At 37.9% G+C, this 23,439-nt stretch overlaps 3 protein-coding genes across 3 annotated transcripts; 1 reads left to right on the top strand and 2 right to left on the bottom strand.

Moving 5' to 3' along the window:
• Positions 1 to 80: 80 nt before the first annotated feature.
• On the bottom strand, positions 81 to 12,034 carry LOC133321739 (BTB/POZ domain-containing protein KCTD5). Its single transcript, XM_061530819.1, has 5 exons — positions 11,840 to 12,034; positions 4,749 to 4,934; positions 4,589 to 4,654; positions 1,722 to 1,915; positions 81 to 225 (listed from the first exon to the last, which is right to left on the bottom strand). The coding sequence occupies exons 1-5, from the start codon at positions 12,023 to 12,025 to the stop codon at positions 213 to 215; spliced, it is 645 nt and encodes a 214-aa protein (XP_061386803.1). The 5' UTR covers positions 12,026 to 12,034; the 3' UTR covers positions 81 to 212.
• A 1,637-nt stretch (positions 12,035 to 13,671) lies between these two features.
• On the top strand, positions 13,672 to 15,008 carry LOC133321749 (CCR4-NOT transcription complex subunit 11). Its single transcript, XM_061530828.1, has 3 exons — positions 13,672 to 13,935; positions 14,015 to 14,320; positions 14,799 to 15,008. The coding sequence occupies exons 1-3, from the start codon at positions 13,672 to 13,674 to the stop codon at positions 15,006 to 15,008; spliced, it is 780 nt and encodes a 259-aa protein (XP_061386812.1).
• A 117-nt stretch (positions 15,009 to 15,125) lies between these two features.
• LOC133321748 (integrator complex subunit 1) lies at positions 15,126 to 22,769 on the bottom strand. Its single transcript, XM_061530827.1, is given in 4 exon segments — positions 15,126 to 16,151; positions 16,154 to 19,054; positions 19,863 to 20,842; positions 21,332 to 22,769. Coding segments are annotated over 4 exon segments (6,345 nt in total).
• Positions 22,770 to 23,439: the final 670 nt, after the last annotated feature.

Genomic DNA, 23,439 nt, shown 5'->3' with positions numbered 1-23,439 from the left:
AATTTCCAACTAACAGCTAGTGTCATACAATTGTTTATATATTTATTGATTTTTTTCTTATTTGAGGGATTGGTTTGTTAGGAGTGTTGTTGTTGTTGGTTTTTATTATGGACAAAGAGGACGTGGCGGGGTGGTGGTGGTGATAGTACAACATTGTTTGTGTCTTGCTCTTCTCTACTAACGCACAGTATTTTGATTTGTTTGATTTGCTTTTAAATTCCAAGTCTGCAAAATTGTAGTAAAAAAGAAAAGAAAAAAGAGCATATATGTATATATATAAAAATGTTCTATAAATGTTTTGCAAGGGAAATATTTGGTGGTGTTTTTGGCAGTAAACAAAAAAAAATTGAAAACTAAAAATCAATTTGAGAACTAAAAATCAATTTGAAAAGTAGTAAAGTCGGACTGGGCCGACTACATGATACCCCTCACCACTTTGGGTATATTCTACATAGTGTCCTAACAGACGTCGCCTTTTCGAACGAAAATATATATGGGAGCTCTATCTAAATCTAAAGCGATATTCACGAAACTTAGCACACATCATTATAGACTCAATTCAGTAAGCTATGTCAAATTGTATGCATATCGAATGATATTTAAGGACTATGGTGCACCATTTATACCTTAAATCGGAGGAAAATATATATGGGAGTTATATCTAAATCTTAATCGATTTCCACGAAACTTAGCACACATCCAAATTTCGTGCATATCAAAAGAAATTTAGGCATCTTGTCGCGCCATTTACCTCAAATCGGACAAAAATATATATGGGAGCTTTGTCTAAATCTAAACCGATTTTCATGAAGCTTAGCACACATCATTATAGACTCAATTCAGTAAGCTATGCCAAATTTCGTGCATATCGAAAGATAATTAGGGACCTTGGTGCACCATTTATATATATGGTAGCTATATCTAAATCTGAACCGATTTATCCCAATTTCAATAGGTTTCGTCCTTGGGCCAAATAAATGAGCTGTGCCAAATTTCATCAAAATCGGATAATAAATGCGACCTGTACTTTGTTTACAGTTTTATACCAACAGACGGACATGCAGAAAGTGATTCTATGCTTATTCTCAAAAGGAATCATGGGTCTATCTCGCTTCCTTTTTGACTGTTCCAAACATATGCACAAAAACATAATAACCTGTGACATAGCGTGGTGGAGGGTATAAAAATCATCAAATAAATTTACATTTACATAATCTACACCATAGAAGAAGTTATGGTCGGAGGACTAAAAGCATAAAAAGTCGTTAGCAAAAACTAACCCTTACGTATTTTACTAAATACATGACACTATTGGAATTTCATTGAAGAAACTTTTTAGTTGGGTACATGTAACTCAACGAAAAATTCTGTTCACACCTCTCATTTCATATAATTATTTGACACAATGGTGTAGAGTACACAAATGTAAACATATCACATAGGGGAAACAAAAAATAGATACACATTTCCATAACTAACACAACACAATGTCTCATCACATTAATAATAAGTTATTACAAATTAAACCACAATTGAATTTATTATGAACAAAAGGAGATACAAAACTAAAAAAATATATACGTATGTGTTGATAATTGATGGATTTGGCGGTTGTTGTCGCAGATCTTAAAATAAAACTTAAACATTATGTAAAGAAGAATATGATGATTTTTTTACTTTTTTATTATTTATAGATGATCTCGTTATCATTCATATCTTACATGCGTGAACCTTTCTGTTGCAGCACTTTGGCTCTATCATTTAATTCCAATTCACGGCCCAGAGTTGTACCGCATTCCTTGGAGACCACACACAGGTATTCATTATTATCAAATGCACCATAATTTAATTGATATTGTGTGCCCACACTGATTAGCTGTTCAAATCGCCAGCCATCGGATAGTGTTGAGATCATCTGAAAGGAAAAGGTATGTAAATTATTTAGTTAATTTAGTTATTATAAAATATATTATATAGAAAAGTCTCAGAAATGTTTTTGTAGGATTTGTTAAATTGGTTGGGTGGCGTAGGGGATGATGATACCAAGCAACGGCTTTGACTTTAACATGGCGATGTCCAGGCTTATTTTGGTCCCTCTTTCATCTCAATTGTGGACACTGCTCTCCCCGCGGTGCCACCTTGGGTAGCTATTTTCATCTCCCGATGAAATAGTGAGCTAATATGTGCCGCGAGTTCAGCCATAAGAACTATAAAAAATGGGTTGAGGCATCAGGTTAGTTGCCCACTCTCGGAAAACCCCACCTACTATGAAAAAGCAATGAAAAAGAAAACCAAACCCCCTAATGTTGACGAACCCCGCAAAAGCATAAAGGACCACGATCAGGGACTGGCGAAAGTAAATCAGATGATTACGCCCTGTATTATAGCTGCCATGAAACGAGACATGAATCTGACTCCGGATTTATGGTTAACAGGAGAATTAAAGACCGTGTCTCCATATTCACTCCAGTAGATGAGCGAATTGCTATAATCTATATAAACCTTCTTCTTTTACATCGGTCTCATTTGTAGATGATGAAGAAACATCAGACAACGGCATGAGGTTGATTGACTTCGCGGCAGCAAAGAACATGGTAGTTAGCAGCACCAGATTCAAGCATCTTGATATACTCAAGGCAACTTGGATTTCTCACGATCAAACAACGAGAAATCAAATCGATCATGTTGTGATAGTCGGAAGGCATTCATCCAGTGTTTTAGACGTCCTATTGATCCGAGGAGCCAATATCGATTCGGACCATTACATTGTAGCAGCCAAGGTTCGCACTCGTCTTAATGTTGCTGCAAAGGTGCGATCTATTGTAACACGGAAACTCGACGACGAAAAGCTGCAACCACAACAGATAGCAGAGGCCTATTACTCCGCTCAACCTAACCAACCTTCTTGACGAAAGCACTTCTTGTCCCGATAATAGTATAGAAGCACAATGGCAAGGAATTTCCCACTTCCTACAAACTGCAGCAAAAGCAATCCTTGGGTACCAGAGACCAATGGAGAACTTTTGGGAAAAAAGGAGAGAGGAGAAACGTATTTTCAGAAGAAAGAACATGAAAAACGTGAGCGTGAGCAAATCGAGATGTACAGGAGTCAGAATGAAGTCTGAAAATTCGACCAACGGGTAAAACACCAAACCGAAGGCTTTGGTGCAGGCACATCCTCCAGTAGAGATGAAGAAGGAAACCAGGTGACAGATACAGACAGCGTTCTGAGGATCTGGAAGGAGCATTTGGAAAAACTTCTGGTATCAAATAGTAGCGGTGAAGTGGAACCAATAATAGATGACGGTATAGAGTGTATACCATCTAGCCAAGATGAAGTCTGACTTCAATCAATCGGCTGAATAATAATAAAGCAGCAGGTGCCGATGGATTACCAGCCGGACTATTCAAGGCCGCTGATTAGTACAATTTGGCTAAAAGAATGCACGCCCAATGATTGGAACCTCAGCATCCCGTGCACAAAGAAGGATACAATACGATATGTGCAAACTATAGTGGAATAAGTCTCCTTCCCATCGCATATAAAGTGCTATCCAGCGTGCTGTGTGAACGACTGAAGGCAATGGTCAATGTCTTTATTGAACCATACCAATGCGGCTTCAGGCCTGACAAACCCACCATTGACCAGATTTTCACTCTGCGCCAGATCCTGAAAAAAAAAACGAAAAACACATCGACACATTCTAACTTTCGTCGACTATAAAGCCGCATTCGACAGCAAAATTCCTACGGCTATGCAGGATATCTTTAACTGGTACAATGTTAGCAGTTAAAGTAGGAAAGGACCTCTCGGAGCCCCTCAATACCGAACGAGGATTCAGACAAGGTGATAGTTTTCGTGTGACCTGTTCAACATCCTGCTGGAAAAGCTGCAGCGACTACGCTGTCTAGGCCATCTTGTGAGAATGGATGAAGATGCCAAAGTAATGGTTCACGCAGAAGGGGAAGGCCACGAATCCGATGGACAACTTCTCGGAAAATTAACTTTAAAATTGGATTAGATGCGCACAAGACCGACGCGCCTGGAAATCTTTTTTAAACTCGGCTTATGGAACAACAGTTCTGTCAGAAGCCAGCTATGAAAGTTTATTTTCAGTTTCGGAAAGTTCTTAGCCTAGCACAAAAAGTGCGGTATAAACATAAAAAGGTAAGTGTTTTGGAAACTTCCATCTCTGTTATAAACACATGTGAAATTTGGTTTGGACCTGGTTACTCATTTATATAGAAACAGGTGTTCAAAAATGACGCATTTTAATGCAGAGTCTGTCTTTAGCCTGCCCTACACAATTAAAGATTATGTCCAAAAGTCATTTAATTGTTATTTAAAAAAAAATCCCCTAATATTTACTTTCTGAAATTGTTGATTAAATATTGTACTCGCTCCCACTATTAATTGTTTACACTGGCATTACTAAGTCACACTAACCCCTTAACAGTTTGTGGCAACAAATTAATTGGTTATTGACCATCATGATAGTATATAGACACGTCAACATCTTCATCTACCCATAAACAACAGATATATTAAAACAAACAATATATATGTATATATAAAAGTTCAACGAACCTGTGTCAATTCTTGTTCACGGCACTGCAGTACACGATAAACACGCTTTTTATCTGTTTGTGGTCTCTGCAATAGAGGAGATAGAACAAAATGTTTAATTAATGAATGAAAAAAAGTGAAAATCTATAAACAAATGAAATTGCGAGCGGGAACTACTTACCTGATCCCTATGATGAATACATTCTTTGAGCAATGCTATCAGTTGTGTCACATTGTAAAATTCAGCCTCTTCAAGTACTCCCTCCTCTGATACGCCATCCAGGACCAATTTGCCATGACGTAAATAATTAAGGACCGGTGCAAAGTATTTGGGATCTCTGTCTATTAAATAGGCACCAGTTTCGTCCTTGAAAAGAAAACCAAGAAGAAAAGGGAAAAAACGAAATGAAACGGAAAAAGAGAGAAAACACACACAAAAAATTATGATTGACTTAGTTGAAATGTTGTCACGTTATTCAGCAAACGCAAACCATCTCCATCCAACCAACCTCCCTCCACCTCCCAGCAACTTCGTTAAAATGCTGAAAACTAGACCAACAGCAGCAACAACAAAAACACAAACAAATTTAACCTTCACCCCCAACACAACATAAAGGAGGATTGTAATGTTTGTTTTCGTTTGAATTTGTCACATACCAGCATAACCTATAACCTGCCTACCTAGTACCTACAACAGAGGAGACCTGACCAAATTTCTCTATTATACAAATGTAACATTTAAAAATTTCTCTATTATACAAATGTAGAATTTAAGAAAACACACACAAAATTAAAATGAAATTACCTCTTGCGTCCGGTTTTTGTGTTTTGTACTAAATTTTGTATTAGAAAGTCCATTCTATTAAAAACAGGTCATGTGTAGGTATTTGTTGCCACTACTTTTGTCCGAACAAAAAAAAAAAAAAAATAAACGAATAAATCAATAATAGGACATACAATTCTAATGTGTGTGTGCATAAATTTAGCAGCAAATAAACTGAGCTACTATTTTGTAACTACTTTTGGTTTATTATCAGGAAATATTCGATTACAGAAATGTGTTATTCGAATGATAACAATAACAAAAATATTTTGAAATATTATCCTGCATTACGGCGGTGGTATCACTTGCCAATTTGCGAAATGTCAACTTTTGACAAATTTTGTAAAATCACAACAAAAGTGAGAAGGAGGTGTTTGATATATTTTCCCAGAGTTTTAAAATTGTATCAGCGGTGGGGTCATTTTAAATTATCTTCAGAATTGCGGATTTTTTAAAAATTATTTTTTATACTCTTCACCACACTGTGGTACAGGGTCTTTGTGCATATGATTGTAAAAGGCAAAAGGAAACGAGATAGACCCATGGTTCCTTTTGAGAATATGCATAAAATCTCTTTCTGGGTCAATTAATGCAAGTCCGTCCGTCCGTCCATCTATTGATGTTAAATTGTAAACAAAGTACATGTCGCATTTATTATCCGATTTGGATGAAATTTGGCACAGCTCATGGCCCAAGGACGAACCCTATTGAAATTGGTAAAAATCAGTTCAGATTTAGATATAGCTCTCATGATATTTTCGTCTGATTAAATGTAAATGGTACACCAAAGTCCCAATATATCATTCGATTTGCACGAAATTTGGCACGGCGTACTGAATTGAGTCTAGACTGATGTGTGCCAAGTTTCGCGAAAATCGGTTCAGATTTAGATATAGCTCCCATATATATTTTTGTCCGATTTAAGGTACATGGTGCGCCAAAGTCCCTAAATATCGTTCGATTTTCCCGATATTTGACATAGCATACTAAATTAATTCTAGAATGATGTGTGTTAAATTTTGTGAAAATCGGTTCAGATTTAGGTATAGCTCCCATATATATTTTCGTCCGATTTATAGTAAATGGTGCGCCAAGGTCCCTAAATATCTTTCGATATGCATGAAATTTGGTATAGCGCACTAAATTAAGTCTAGAATGATGTGTGCTAAGTTTCGTGAATATCGATTTAGATTTAGATATAGCTCTAATATATATATTCTCGTCCGATTTAAGATAAATGGTGCGTCAAAATCCCTAAATATCTTTCGATATGCATGAAATTTGGTATAGCCCACTAAGTCTAGAATGATGTGTGCTAAGTTTCGTTAATATCGGTTTAGATTTAGATATAGCTCTAATATATATATTCTCGTCCGATTTAAGGTAAATGGTGCGCCAAAGTCCCTAAATATATTTCGATATTCACAAAATTTGTCATAGCTTACTGAATTGAGTCTATAATGATGTGTGCTAAGTTTCGTGAAAATCGGTTCAAATTTAGATATAGCACCCATTTATATTGCTGCACCAAAGTTCTTATATATCTTTCGTTCAATTTCATGTCAATGTTCTTCCGAAAAGGCGACGTCTGTTAGCAGACTATGTAGAACATACCCAAAGTGGTGAAGGGTATCATATTGTCGGTCCAGTCCGGCTTTACTATTTAAAGCTTGGATTTTGGTTTTAATTTTTAATACTATTTTTTAAGAAATACAAGAAGCGTAGATTTTTTAAAATATTTTCAAAGAAATTTAATAAGAGTGGATTTTTTTTAAATATTTTAAGAAACATCAGAATCTTGAATTTTTTAAAATTCGTTTTTAAGAAGTGTCAGCAGTGTGGATTTTTTTAATATTTGTTAGTATTTTTTTATTTATATTGAAAACATGGACTTTCTAAGAAATGAGGATTTTTTAAATGCTCCTTAGGAACTAAGATCATTGATCATCTCTTGCTTAGAGTTTACCATTGATGTACTTAAGGTAAATTTTAGGTCAGCGCCCATATGCTGTCACACAGAGGCTGCATATTTACAAAGCTTTTTCGTCTGGATTTCATTGTTCCTTAAAACAAATATGTATATGGATATCAAACTAAATCAACCAAATGTATTTCGAGAGCATCTGGTAAAATCTGCAATTAATTAAACTATTTAATTATAAATAGTAAATAAGAACAGAGATTGTTAGAAAAGATGAATACTACAAAACAAATTGCATTCCTCAGTGACAGATTGTTGGATTTGATGTAGTAGGTGGGGTATTTAGTATTCACACAGCATGCTCACATACATCGATGGGCCACCACAACAACGTCAAATGTATTTCGAAATTTAAATTTATGAATGCATTCGTATGAGATTGAATCGCAAGTATTTTGCAGGTTGCATTAAGAAATTCGAAGTAATAGAAATTTTGACACGGCCGTATTAAAATATGATTTTAAATTAAAGGAAAATTTCCGAAAATCGTTTATAAACAGGAATTATTCCCTCCTGTTTCGCGGTTAAGAAAATATAGGACCACCTTAAAATAGACTAGTATCTGTACGTTAGAATATATACTAAATGTTTTTAGATTTGTCTTTAAAATAATAAAAAAAAACCTACAAGTGTTATGTGTAGAGACCAAGATAATAAGAAAACGAAAATACAATATTGTAAAATAAATGCATTTTTCAGTGGCAGATTGATTTGGTATACACATTCAGTATTCACAGCATGTCCACCAACCAACATGCAGGTGGGGAATTCTATTGCGATTCTATGCATTTATGGATGTATGAGTATTAACTTGAATCTTGAACATGTGGGCAGGCATTTGCATTAGAAAGAGTAACACTTTGCCGCAGTCACATGATTAAAAGTATTTCTTTATTTTCCTATTTGTAATCATATATTTTTACAAATCTTATATCATTTTTAAATATGGTACCTTTCGATACCGCATTCACAAGGGTAAAAAAATTGAGATGGCACAGTTTCACAGGCTACCCCGAGAAACTCTGCCAACACTATTTTATTTAGCCATAATTCTATGGGCAATAGACTTGTAGGCTCAGACGGACAATTGAATAGATGGTGTGTGTCGCGAGGGCTGTGATGGCAGGAGGGACACCTATTTAGGGGACAATATGCTCTCGATACGAGTTGAGAACATTTCTGCATCCGGACCTTAGTTGTACCATTATAGAAAAGGTTTGCTTGAGAAAGAGCCTCTCACTCTCCGAAATTGCAGGAGGATGTTGAGAGTAGGACTTTGTTGCATCAACAATCATTTATGGCTTCGAAGATCGTCAGTTGATGCACGGATTTTATCGTATTCCCTATCGACAATCTGTTGACGTTCGATGGAATGACGTCTTGGATGCCATCACGGTAGCGCCTGAAGTCCTGACGGATGTGTCGCCATCAAAGTGTGATGGTTGGGATGACACGGCATATAACATGCCAGCAGATATTGTCTACTCAACAACACATTATGTTGCTTAACTGACAGCATCCTAGTCTCCTCATGTAGATGATTGGCGTTCTTCATCTGGACACAGCCGGTTGTGGAACGACCTATGGTCTAATATGACGTTACCAACGTTTCTATATCCTTGCCCCAGGAGGTGCCAGCCAAAGCTTTCAGAACTTTATTCCTAACTTTCATCTTCTGGTTGATGTAGTTAGAATGCGAGGAGAAATGAAGGAGGTTATCGAAGACCAAACCAAGGACTTTCCGATTATGGACGGTGGGGATGTGTCAAGTTCTAAATTGACTTCTCGCGTCCAGGAAGTGAAAAGTGACACAGTAGACTTTGCAGTTGAAAATTTTAGATTGCGCTCCCGGAATATGTAGGTGATGGTGGCACTTACGTCGTCAATGTTAACGCCGGGCGACATAATCGTAAAGTCATCGGCCTACGACACCACTGAGATACATGTTGAACAAAATTGGAGATAGAACACCGTCTTGCGGTATTCCAATTTTGATCTTGCGATATTTGGGTTTTTTACCACGGAACTCAAAGCCTGCTGCCCATTAAGGTAGGTAAGCCAACGCTTGATATAACTCGGAAGGGTGGAATTAGTGATGTCGGATATTAGCTCGGAATAATCGACCTCATCAAACGTTAGATTTAAGGCTGCCACACTGGTCCGTTCAGGTGGTCGTCTCTAATTGAGGTCATTCGCAATCTTAGAAGTAATTTCAGGCAAAGCGTTGTTGTTGCACTATATGTTTCCCTTAAACCGTGTTGGTGGGTAGCAAGAGCGAAATGCTGTTTCAGGGATGGAGGTAGAGATAGAGACTCTAAAAGCTTGTCTACTGGTGGTGAAAGAAGAGAAATCGGGCGGTAGGATTCCCCATTAGTAGCGAATTTATCCTGTTTTAGAATTGCAATAATCCGAAATAATTTCCAAATATCAGAAACCAACCAACTGTGACATTGATAACTCGAAAATGTTGGTTAGATAACCCAGCCCTATTACAGCAAGCTTCTTTAACATGAGCATGGATATGCCGTCTGGACCAAGGTCTTTGGATGGCTTGAATTCGGAGATAATTGCCTATATCTCGCTGGGTGTGAATGTTAGTGGCTGCAAGTCAATTTTAAGATTTTTGGATCTCCGGATAACTGCTCGTTTGGCGGCAAAACTGCAATGCACATTTTTTGCCATCAGAATGTTGGATGGATGTTATTGAAGGAAATGGCAGGGAGATTTTAATTTCTTTTGAAACAGGATAGACTTTTAATTGTAGACCCCATAGCTGCGTGATATTTATATTGCCGTGGTTAAGGTGTTGCAAACATTTAGAGAGCCTATGCTCAAGACTAGAGCATCTATTTTAGCGCTTAGCTGCGGGTTTTGTTGTTGTTGTAGCAATGGTATACATGTTTCTTGAATTTTCTAATATTCCAGTTTGGACTCCTCAATTTCCAGGTTCCGGATGGTTGCATCGGCTGCGTCCAAAAAGATTCCGGAAACAGATGAGTGGGTTTAACAGGGCAGTTAAATAGATGCAGCGTATCGTGTGGACCCTGCGTGTGGAGGGCATGTGTTTGGAACCGTGCTGTCAATTCGGGCGCAATACGAATTGAGCATACGAATTGAGGCACCCTGTCGCAGTTCTCAGGGCGGCATTCTGACAGGTTTGAATGTTCTTCCACTGCGTATCTCTTACATTCGCGAACCACACTGGTGCCGCATAGTTTACCACCAACCGACCTATTGGTTGGTAGAAGGTCAACAAGGTCTCCTTATTAGTACCCCGAGAGCTGGCGGCAAGCGACTTGAGGGCCTTGTTCCTAATTCTCATCATCATAAAAAAACTACATGTTTTTTGCGGATTTTGTTGTCAGTGGGGCTATCGGTACGAAGTTGATCGCATTGCTGTGCCAATATGTATGCCCTGAATGGATAGTTTGATCTCATTTTGCCGCTATTAGAATAGGATTGGAATATGGTCTAACCATGGTTTGCCATAAAGTATACGGAAGGATCGATGGACTGTAGAGTTCGAACACCTGGCAGTGACTCTGGTAGAGGATTCCTCATTGATGGCCGCGAAATCGGACTCGTCTATCTGGGGTTCCCTTTTTTGTCTTTCATCCCACAAAGACCATTCGATTGGACAATGAGTAAAGGACAATCAAAATACTTATAAGCGGATAAAGCAGTTTTATGGGCGGCTATTAAATATATCTGTTACAATGACAGTATCCAAAAGTCCCGAAAAATGTCTGTCCTTTATTTGATATCACTTACTAACAACTATTGCTTATAGTGTGAGTGACCAATTTCGCCGATCCCTTGCCCGTCTTTATAGGCAATTTCGACTGTTTAGTTTAAAGTACATAGTTGAATTTCTTATGTTCTACTTTAATTAATTTGTTGATGGTGGTAGTAAACAAAAGACCACAAAAAAAATATGATTCATTGTGATTACTGGCAGCAAAAAAAATTAAAAAAACAACAACAATTAAAATTAATTATTTTTTCCTGGTTTTGTTATGGCTGTGTGCATTGTTTTCATTTTTGACATAAACAATAACAACAACAGCGAGACAACTGACTGACACGGTCATTCTTATTAGTCAGTGAGGAAGGAAGATCAAATAAAAAAACAAAACGATTGATTAGATTACAATTGACAGTTAACTGACAGTAAATTAACCATTAAACATTGTTATCGGTGGTTATCTCTCTCACTCTCTCATTATCTCATTGCACACACACAGTTATTGTCAAATTAAATGGTAGGATACGATGATTTAAGGATTGCAAAAGTTATCATAATTACATTATAACTATGCCAAGGTTAGATTGTTGTCGCCTGATAAGCTTTGATTCAGGTGGTTGTTGGATATAGAGGTGGGTGGGTTTGAGAAACCTCTAATGCAAGCATTATTGAGATTTTCACGCGTTTCTCTGTGTTTTCTTTTTGTTTTGTTTTACAACTTACCCTATCGGATATTAAATCACAGTCCTCTTGTATTAATCGTGACAAGAATGAATTAGGATCTCGGGATAGTGTTGTTTTTGTTGTGAGAAAATATTGGCCACCCACATTTAGTTTCACCCACTGGTCAGTGCCTTGTTTTTTCAGAACATTTGGACTTTTGCGTGTATTAATATTAACCGTGGTCATGATTATCACTATTTACTCTGTTAATTATTAGTTTGTTTATTATTATTTGTATTATGTACACCAACTGTTAATATCAAATTAGTAACAAAACTTTTTTTATTATTGCTTTGCTTTTTGCTGGCTTGAAAATCGAAAAAAATCTTGCTGCTGCTGCCTCGACCCCGAAGAACACACAAAACACACTGCTGCTGGATGGCTGCCTGTCACCACCACCAACACAACAGAACACAACAATTATTTTCTTTTTCCTTTCGTTTTGCAAATATCTCGTGTTTGTGTTTTTATTTGTTTACAACAAATCCTTGATTATTATTTTGCCATGCACATTTTATTATTTTTTATTATTTATTTTCTTTTTTGAATGCACAGAAGGTAATAATAAAAACTATATTTCTTTAGAAATGCTTCTAAAAATGCTATTTTCTTCTTTAGTGGTTTTCTGCTTCTTCTTTTTCTACTGTCGTATACAACAAACATTCACCGCGAAATGTTAACACAGATAAGTTTATCTTTTGTGCTTGTCATTGCAGGATTTGACAATGTTGTACTACACTGTAAAAATATGAGACGATTGTCAGGTATGGAAAATTGTAGTAGAATTTGATTTTTTTTTAAATTGAAATAAATTAATTATAATAGTTATTAAACTAGATATTTACTAAATATAAACATAAAAAGAGTTTCCTTTTTAAATAATAATTACCTCTGTAATGAGTTATTGGCTACTGTTGACAGAGGAGAAATCGGGTGGAAGAATTCACATTCAGTAGTGGATTTATCTGATTTTATAAGTGGAACAAGGTAAGATCTATTAAAAAGGTCACCAAGTTAGCGAAAGTCAGCTGTTTTTCTCAAGTCTTATGTCAAAAATATGGACTTTGTTTACGTTTTTGTAATTAAAGTCTATTCACAAAAATGAATTTTGACATCAAACTTGAGAGGCAGCTGACATCCAGCTGGTGTCCCTGGATGATCTTACTTTTTTATGATATTTTTGTTTGTGGTTGTTTTTAACAATGTATTCGCGAACATTTGTTTTTCGAGTTTTTCAAAAGAATGATCTTTAGCAACAAATGATCGCGAAGGAACGAATCGACGACGCTTGCAGCGAAATTGTATCGTTCGTGAATTTTTCGTGCAATACGAACATTCGCGAGAGATTGCATATGTTTGTTCATTCATTGTAACTTTATCATTCGCGATACATTGAAAAACATTCGAATTCTCGCAGTGAGTGTATTTTAATCATTTCATGTTTTTATTTTTTTTTTCAAAAGACATTTAAATTGTAATATATTATTAATTATTAACGAAATTTGTAGAAAATATTAAAAAGATCAATCGTCCAAACAAAATAATTACTGTCGATTCACTTAAATTGGAATGATAGCATACAGTAGCAACACATCAGCTGCTGTAGATTAGGGATCTGTAGATCGAAAAAAGGGAAAAACAACCAGAGTTTGATCTACTGATGCCTAATCAACAGCAGTTGATGTGTTGCTACTGTATGCTATCATTTCAATCTGAGTGTTTCGACCGTAATTGTTTTGTTTGGACGATTGATATTTTTAATATTTTCTACAAGTTTCGTTAATAATTAATAATATATTACAAATTAAATATCTTTTGAAAAAAATAAAAACATGTCTGGCGTTTTTGCACCGGAATTTTTCTCCATTGCCCCACCATTAATGGATTTCGAACATGAACTTATTTGGTTCAATTTGACGGAGTCCTTTAATCAAAAAGTGGAATATGACAAGAGCAATCATATTAGTACCAATGCCAGGGAACTGATGGAATTGGCCTTTGTCCAACCGCTGAATTTGCAGGATCAAAAACTGTTGTTAAATGAGCTGAGTAAAAATCCATTTTTTGTTTATCAAATACGTTTGACGCCCGATAAGGTAATGGGGTAAACCCTCAACCAAAAACAAAAACTTTTAATTGTGAACATGTTTCCAATAATTTTTTTCATTACCACAGCTTCCACGTTTGGTCGAAAATAATCCTATAATTTCGATTGAAATTCTCCTAAAACTTATGAATTCATCCGAAATTACAGAATATTTTCATGTCTTGGTCAATATGGATATTACCCTGCATTCGATGGAAGTGGTAAATCGTTTAACAACATCGGTAAATTTACCAACGGAATTTTTACATTTATATATATCGAATTGTATATCGTCATGTGAAAATGTCCGTGATAAATATATGCAGTCTCGTTTGGTTCGGTTGGTGTGTGTTTTCCTGCAGAGTCTGATACGGAATAAAATTATAAATGTAAAGGTAAGGTGAAAAAAATCTTTTTGGAATGCACAGGAGAATGCCTTGATTACAACGATGTAAATATTTACTTCAAACTTCCTCCAACATGGGCCCTCAAAATTTCATTTGGCGTAGGCAACTGCATTGCCCCAAGGGGAATGTTGAGGCATATGTCGTATATATATATATATATATATATACATATATATATTTTTTTGAATACAACTTTGTAAGGCCCACATATCGTCGAAGTATAATATCATAGTTGTAACCAAACATGTCGAAGTGTTCTTGCAAAGTTTATTCATAAGATTAATAGGGAGGCGAATTCATGCCTCAGTTTTCTCTTGCTGTCAACATTGTAATCGCGAAGTACAAACCAGAATAGGATTAAAACTCAAAATGAGGACTTTGAATTCGCCTCCTTGATAACCTTATGAATAAACCCTTGGAATAAACCTTGTGTTCCTGAATATATTTTTTTCTTTCCGAATTTTAGGAACTTTTCATAGAAATTGAAACATTTTGTGTGGTATTCAATCGCATCAAGGAGGCAGTGGCATTGTATCGTTTACTCAAACATTTGGAAATGGGTGAATTACAAAATACAACCTCGTCGAGTGGTAGTGGTGGTAATAATGGTGGTGGTTCCAACACCTCCTCCTCATCGTCCTCCAATAAAAGTGAAAAGAATTCATCAAGTAAATAAATCGGCAATACAACAACAACAAAAAAGGATTTGTAATCTTGTTTTTTTATTCTTAGCCAAATAATGTTTTTAAAACTATTTTACAGTAGACTCCTCCTCGTAATAACCATCCTCCACCTAATAACCATGCTGTAACATTATCGTTTGCAATACTCTCTTAATTTGTGGACTTGTATTTAATTTCGACTTGAGACCCAACACAAATGCCACCGATAATATTTCAATGGCATGTTCCTGCAACAGTAGACACATATCCGTTAAATTATCGATGGCTGTGGCGGCCACCGAAGAATTATCATCCCTCAGACACTGGATGTAGGCATTGAGGGTACAACGATTAACATCGGTGCGTCCGGGATTGTGTTTTAAATGCCGGATTAACAATATAAAGGCATTCGAACGTATTTGAGCGCTGGAGGAGAATATCAATTCGAGAAGACGATCAAAAAGTTCACTTAGGAAATTAAAACGTTTCGAGGTGAAACTTTCAATTTCTTGTAAAGGTCCTAGGATGGTATCCTCGGCACTGGAGTGTTTGACAATTTTGATAAGATTAGCAAAATGGGGTGAAATTGCGGAGGTGGTCTTATTGAGGGAGCCGGAAATTGCAACTGTTACAGCACCGCGGGAGTTAATGTCTAAATTTGATAATTGATACGACGTTGTTGGAGAGTCTGTGGCAACATCGCCAGTGTCCATTGATGTGACCGTGGATGTACTGGCAGCACGATTTTCATTATTTGTGGCATAAGAAGATTCCTCAAAATCAAATTCCTGTTTCACATCCACACTACTATTGTTGTGCGACGATGTGGTCTTCTGCTGCAGCAGTGTAATACCCTGGACCAATTGATGTAACGACGATATGGAATTGTAACGATTTGCCAAATCCATTAGCACATCAACATATTCATGTTGTTCAATAAAACCCAAAGCCGAAGAGGGATTTACATTGATGTACGATTGCAGCAGTTCGATGAGCTTAATCAGTATGTGATAGGCTTCCTTGACATTGCTGTACTGTTGGAAAAATGTAAAATAACATTTCAAGGCTGATTGGAACTCCTCCTTGTAGATGTCATCGAAGCAGATGGGTTGCAACAGCTCCAGGGTACGCAGAATTTGTATAAAACGATGCATATGTGATACTCATCGCGTATGACACGCAAACTCAATTGGCCACGTCCCTGTATTAGGGAGGACAACACTCCCAGCTGGCGCAGAAAGAGAGCCGGGTGGGAGGCAGCAATTTTCCTTATCAACAATTCGATGTCACTTGACAGGGCCTCAAAATCTTTCTTGGTAAATAAATTACCCAGACAGGTGATGAGATTTGATGATACCTTATCCGCTTGACATCCATTGAGATTTTGTAGTCTATCCGTATACGATTCAACCTGTTGTTGGGAGCGTATAAATTTAATTGAAGGATACATTAGGTACATTTGCCTCAGGACACTGAGGCGTAACTTTTCCGGACTCTGACACTGGCACACATACTCAATGAATCGTATCAAATTGCGGGTATTTTTGTGGCAAATACGAAACAGTAAATTTATGCGGCACGACAATATAAAGGGATACTGCGATGCCGAGGTCCTGAATTCCATTTCACCCTCCTTGAGAATGAACTCGGTAAATGTCTTCAATTCCGTATCTTTCAAGTAGATGACATTATCACTTAAATCGGTTTTTAAGACGGTGCGATCACGTCCCTGCCACAATTTCGGATTGTGTATGAGAGCCTGTATGAAATTCAATACCGTTGAATAATCCAAATCCACCTCCTCTCCTCCATGCTGTTGCGTGAGCATATATTCCAAACTGGAGATGAGGGTATTCCAATTGGATTCATGGCATATCCACGAAAGCATATAGAAACGGAAATCTCCCGAACTTTGTGAGAATAGTAGGGGTAAATCTTGCTTTAGGAAATCACAACATAACTCGGGATCATGATCGGCCAAAAGATCTACCAACATACCATTACTGTAGAACTTACTGGGTTGCAGGGATTTACGATTGTTACGAAATTCCGTGAGGACTTGTTGCAGGGTGCTGCGTCGGGGTTTTATAATGCCATGGTGATCGGGTTTACTGCTCACCTCCAGAGAGTTGTTAATTAATTTCTGTAACGTCTCGGCAAATATCATCATCATGGGAGTACCACCACCCATCTGCTGTTTGCTTGCCAACGATTTATATAAGGGTAAATTGTGGCCGCAACCTAATCTTAAAATTGCCCGTAACAAGGCAACCGCTTGGCTGCCATCTAAAACATTAAAAAATAGATTTTCCAGATTTTGGTAATTTAGAATTTGTTGAGCCACACTTGTGGCGGACTGATGGCCGCCACAATCGAATAGCTGATGTAGCAGGTTGTGGAATGCATCCTTTTGATAATGTTGGGGTTTGGACCAATTTAAAACCCTGTAAAGAGTCTCCTCATTCTCAACATCCTCCTCTCCCTCATAGGGGTCTTGTTTTTCCTGCAGACTGGGCGCTTCCAATTCCTCCAAACCAATTGGCTCCAAAACATCGATTTTTATTTTCGGATTATCTTCGACGGTCTGTGAATGTGAATACAAACCCAAGGCCTGCACGGTAAAGTGACCATTTTTGGCACCCCTGGCCTGTTGGATTTCAATCAATTGCGCCAAATAAGCCTTATTGAGAATGGCATTCTTCACCGTGTCGAATTGTTCAATTACAGCATGATCCAGCAGGGCCAATAGCTTGGACATTGAATTAATGGGTGTACCAAAATTCTGCACAAACAGAACTATTTGATCGGGTGTTAGCTCTCGTATTGCCGCCTCTATTAACCTATCCACCGAAGACCGAATCATTTTCAATTTCAACCAATCGGGTAAGAGTTGAACCGGTTCCTGTGGCATATTCGGTATATAGGCAATGGGGACATTACCATCCACGGGAAACCAATAGTCGAGAATTGGTACCGACTCCGGCATTTGATTACTGCTATGCGTTAGCAGAATAATAAAGGCATGAATTATATTCAAATGCAAGGGCAACTGGACGCCATCATTAAATTGTACCATTAACAGGTCGGGATATTCATTCCATTGGTAGGTTTCATGATGATCCCGCAATTTGATGATGTAATTGTTGAACATAACGAACAGGCATTTCAGGGTCTGCAAACGATTCTCCTCATCCATGCGGGTTTGTTCATCATATACCATCAAGGGTGGCTCATTAGTTCCGCCACCATCATTCAGGGGTATAATGTGCTGGAACATGGTGCTACGTTCTACAATCAACTGAGCCATATCGATGACATGATCCAACATATCGGTCACCGAATCATCAAGGGTATTGGCGGCAATAAATTGTATATAGGCCATTACCAAATCCGGGCAATTTTCCACCTGACATGCCGATCTCAGTTGAGGTATAATAAACACGCGAACCTCATTGAAATGTGGTATTTGCGGTATGGAACTCAGCAGCCAATCATTCCCAGACATATCGGAACTTTTGAAAATAATCTTGAGACCCCTTAAAGCAGAAACCCTTGTCGATTTTACCGTCGAACACAAACGACGAAATATATAATCCAAAATTTCACAGGTTTGTTTACTATATGCCGGATCCATGATGACATTACGCAGGAAATTTACCAATTCCGCATCACGGCTATTCTCTTCATTGATTACACTGGCATTGAAAAGTAAAAATTCACAGAGGCATTGTACGGGCAGATGATTAAAATCGCCATCACTATTTTGCACCAAATCCGATAACCAAGGCATTGATTGTGATGTACCCTGACGTTGTATGATATCCAATAGGAGATCAGGTTTACGACTGCGACACAGTAGGTGACCAATTTTAAGGAGTTTATTTAGTGACCGCAATTGTTCCAGAACACCGGCGGGAAGTCGTCGAGCCACACCCATTGGGTCCATTAGCATGAGTTGAGAGGTTAATATGGCATTCTCCTCGGTGATCACGGCTTGAGATGTCTGGGCGGCCAAATACGATTCGAACTCAACAATGTGATCACGTTCCATGGGTATAATCTGAGGGAGGGGAGAAAAATAAGATGAAGAAAAAACAGTTAGTAAATTTCAAAGGTAGGACGGACTCGACTATATGATACTCTTAACCACCCACTTTGGGTATATACAAGAGAAGAGATTGAGTTTGGTGCACCATTCACAAAAAATTGGCTGAACATATATTTGGGAGCTATATTCAAATCTGAAACGATTTCGATAAAACTTCGCATACATAAACCTAAAATCGGATATGGAGCTATGTCAAAATCTAAACGGATTTCGACAATAATTTACACACACCATTATACGCACAGTACGGTGTGGTATTCCAAATTTTGTCTCAATCGTACGTATTTTGGGTGTTTGGTGCCCCATTTACCTAAAATCGGACATGAATATATATGGCAGCTCTATCTAAATCTGAACCGATTTCTATAAAACTTTGCACATATCATTTTAGACCCAATTCAGTACTCTGTGAAAATTTTGTCTCAATCGAATATATCTTGGAAGTTTCGTGCACCATTCATCGGTCGAAAATATATTTGGCAGCTATATCTAAATCTGAAACGACTTCAACGAGACTTAACACACAATATTCTAGACTCAATTCAATAGGCTATGCTAAATTCCATCTTAATAGGACGAAAATATATATGGGAGCTATATCAAAATCTGAACCGATTTCTATAAAACTATGTACACATCATTTTAGACTCCATTCTGTACGTGTTGCAAAATTTTGTCTCAATCGAACATATTTTGGGAGTTTGGTGCACTATTTATCTGAAATCGGAACTTTCCAACCCGAAAAAATGCATTCACTCACCTGTAACTCCTCCTTGGTCATTGCCGATTCATTAAATTGATTGGTTATACACATTTCCATTAGCATTTTCATTGTCGGGTAGTGATTCCAACAGAATGCACCAAATGTCGATGGATTATGGGCGGATATCATCAACATTATCAACCATGCCTTCCAATATAGAACAGTTATGGCCAATTTCGGTGGTTCATAGTCCACCGGTAAATTAATATTTTCCGGATGATGATATTCCGCCATATTGAAAAGGAAATCAATAATATCGAATTTATTTGCCTGTACCACCGGGCAGGTGGTGATGCGCATTGTTGAGGCACGTTTTATCAACGAGATGATAATGTCAAATGTATCCGGTATGGTAAAGGGTATCTCCTTGGTAATACCAATCAATATAATGCGAATAAGGGTATCTTCATGGATTGGCGTCTCCGAAACCAAACGCAGCAATGTGGTCCTTTCCGGTTCCGATGGCCATTGATCATATCTGGAATATTGTTCAGCATTATCAAGCAGCAGCATTTTGTGCAGGCCATTAAAATATTCGGTGCCCTGCAGCTTGAGAGCTGGGACAATTTCATACATCCATGAGACACAATCCAATTGGATCTGACACATTTGATTGTAGAATTTCAGGAGTATGGCATTGTTGGCGGCATTATCTTTGGTCACGCGCAGCGAAATGCTTGCCTCGCGGACTTGTGGTGATACGGACAACAACATGCAGAGACAAGCAATATCAACCATTGAATGGAATATACGATCTCTGAATTCGGAATTTTCAATTTGTTTATTCAGTTCGGGACGGCCATTTAGGAATACTTTACAGAATACTACCAGATTGATGTCATTGCGTAGCATTCGCACCAATTCGCGTAGAAATACGCGAAGTGTCCGTAGGCAATCTTCACGTTGTAGTAAAAATTCTTTGTAGATTTCGGCCAAACATTTGGCCGACTCGTCGGGAGCGGTTTGGAACATTGTGGCTAAGGGGAGGTGAAGAAGAAGAAGAAGACGAAAGAGATTATTAGCATAAAAAATTACAGGCAATTTGGTTGAAAAAAAAATGCTTAAAATCTCTATAAGTACGGAATATTGGGATGTACCATAATAAGGGGGGTTACACCAAAACGTGGACCGATATATCCCATTTGCAATACCAAACATCCTAGTTGTACTAGCAACCTCTGTTTAAAATTTCATAGATCTGTCTTAAATAGTGATTTCAACAGACGGACCTGCGTAAATCGGCATCGAATTTTATTCCGATCATGAATATCTGGGCGTAACTTAAGTTAAATTTTTGAAAAAAATTTCCAAAGTTAGGTATTATTACCCTTATTATAGGGATATATTTTTATCTTAGGGGGAGGTACCCGTTTGTTTAGCCCGTAAGCTTGAGTTTGGATATCCGGTGGGTGCAGGTTATAAAAATGGAATAACACCGTAAGACTTATCCCTAACTTTCGACTTACCCAACATTCCCATATTATTGGGATTTCTGGTATTTGACAATTCATTTTGTACGACCAATTTCAGAACGACATTTAAAATTCCTGGCTCCAGGCGGATCATTTCCTTAATGCAGGCCATATAGAAGTTGATTAATGGCTTCGCTTTCAGACGCATTTTAACCAATATCGCCAGAACTTCATGATCTTTTGCATGCTTTGCACGGACATTGAAGCAAATATACGACAACAGTTCCTGGGCAAATTTCACCAATTTGCCATTGTGGATCCATAACTCCAGCCGTGATATACACAAATGACGTACCTCAACTAGGCCTGAGGTGATGCATAGGAATTTCAGGAAATTCCTTGTATAACATTCCTGCTGTTGACGTTTATTCAACTGTTCCTTTATGGCCTCAGTTACATATTTCTCCACAATCCTCTCCGAGTCTACATAACGATTTTTGGCATCGAAATAGGTGTCACCTGCGGCGGGTTTAAATTCAGATGGCTTTGCCGAACCACTTGCTTCCGAATTATCACACGAATCATCATCGACATTTATCGACAATGATGCCGGTTGATTGCCCGGGGTGGGTGTAGGTGTCATTGTTGGTGTACCGGCACCAGATGCACCACCACCTCCACCGCCGCTACCATCAGATTGCATGAAAGTAAGTTGTGGCTGTCGGGTTTTGAAAGCCGCCGCAATGTTCCTTATGAACGGGGCACACAAACTATTATCCGACCAGAAACGATCATTTATCGCATCGTCAATATAGATACGCATAAAAATCTCCGGCCACTGTTTTTTGTCGCTGTAGACACGCATCAACAAGTTGCATGCCAGTACATGCGAATACGAACTCTGTCGCATTTTCAAATTGAAATCTCTACGCAAAATATGCAACAGGCCCGATGTTATGATGTCGTTATTAAAATAATCCGGATGCACCTTGGCCAAATACATAATACTCAGCATGGCAATCATGTCCGGCTTGGACTTGGCATAGGATGATATTATATTTTTAATGCATCCGCAAATCAGGCGCACCAATGTCTCCGAGTCATGTTGTTCGGCAGCGGTTTGTATGGTTTCGATAATATCCACCGAATCACAGTCGGTGGCCATTTGTTCCCACAGCTCATTGGAGGGTGCCGAAATTCCACCACTAACACCGCTTCCGCCACCACCACTGCTGCCCTCTGCCGCTCCGGAACGTACCGAAGATGATAGTTTTGGCTTTTTGGTGGCCAGCAACGACGCAGAGGTACCGGCCGAGTCTCGTTTACGATCCACAGCTGTGGAGGAACTTGACTTGCTAATCGGCAGCTTGGCCTTACTCTCTCCATCTCGACTGTATCCCTTTGAGCCGAGGGCAAAAAATTCACTTCCCGCATGAGATGAGACTTTCTTGGGGGCCCGCGATGAGGATATTGGTACTTTATTACGATCCATAGTAAACGCGGGGAGAAATTCGATTAGTCTGGAGAAATAAGAATTTCCCCAAAAATTATTAAAAAATAAAATAAAAACTTTTTATTTCTTTTCACTCAAAAAAACCAGAGTCTGTGTACTGTTCCTTCTGGTTTCAATGCCGACGGCATATTTAAAATCGCCGTCGTGTCTTAAAATTTCGTCGGCGTTAGTGAATTGGAAGAAATAGGTTTAAAACGTAACTGAGAAAGCAGAATCAAAACAAAAAGGCGTTAGGCCTTCATACAACAATAACAGCTGTTTACATTTTTTGTTTATGTTTCTTTCTTTACGTTGTCAGTGGCCGTGTTTACACAAACTAGTAGTTCTGCGCTCAACAACAATATCAGCTGTCCATTCAGCGACTGAAGAATTAACAGTCGAATTGAAAAACGTTCCATTTGCCAACGAATAGAAGAGAAGACAAAATGACTGATCGATAAAGAATAACTCAAAGTAGTATGACGCGAAATATTTACGAATAAGGTGGAATGGAGAGTGCATGAGAATCGCATTGTTGTTCTGGATCAGTGTTGTCAACTATACAGGTATTTTGGCGTTTTGATGGCTGAATGTTTGTTTTGATCAGCTGTTTCAACAGTTTTGCAATTTATGCGGGATATATAACATTTAGGCGATTTTATTTATGACA

This window comes from Musca vetustissima, unplaced genomic scaffold (assembly GCF_032173495.1).
Source record: "Musca vetustissima isolate MV318-11 ecotype Yass unplaced genomic scaffold, APGP_CSIRO_Mvet_v1 utg78416, whole genome shotgun sequence".
NCBI classification, from domain to species: domain Eukaryota; kingdom Metazoa; phylum Arthropoda; class Insecta; order Diptera; family Muscidae; genus Musca; species Musca vetustissima.
This window is presented reverse-complemented; position numbering and strand designations above follow the sequence as displayed.

Excerpts from the sequence above, each read along its gene's own strand:
- LOC133321739 (XM_061530819.1), bottom strand. The coding sequence starts at position 12,025 with ATGACCACGGTTAATATTAATACACGCAAAAGTCCAAATGTTCTGAAA. Across the intron at positions 4,935-11,839 it reads GTGATTTAATATCCGATAGG|GACGAAACTGGTGCCTATTT; the intron begins GTAAGTTGTAAA and ends TTTCTTTTCAAG. Across the intron at positions 1,916-4,588 it reads GTGAACAAGAATTGACACAG|ATGATCTCAACACTATCCGA; the intron begins GTTCGTTGAACT and ends TTTTCCTTTCAG.
- LOC133321749 (XM_061530828.1), top strand. The coding sequence starts at position 13,672 with ATGTCTGGCGTTTTTGCACCGGAATTTTTCTCCATTGCCCCACCATTA. Across the intron at positions 13,936-14,014 it reads TACGTTTGACGCCCGATAAG|CTTCCACGTTTGGTCGAAAA; the intron begins GTAATGGGGTAA and ends TCATTACCACAG. Across the intron at positions 14,321-14,798 it reads ATAAAATTATAAATGTAAAG|GAACTTTTCATAGAAATTGA; the intron begins GTAAGGTGAAAA and ends TCCGAATTTTAG.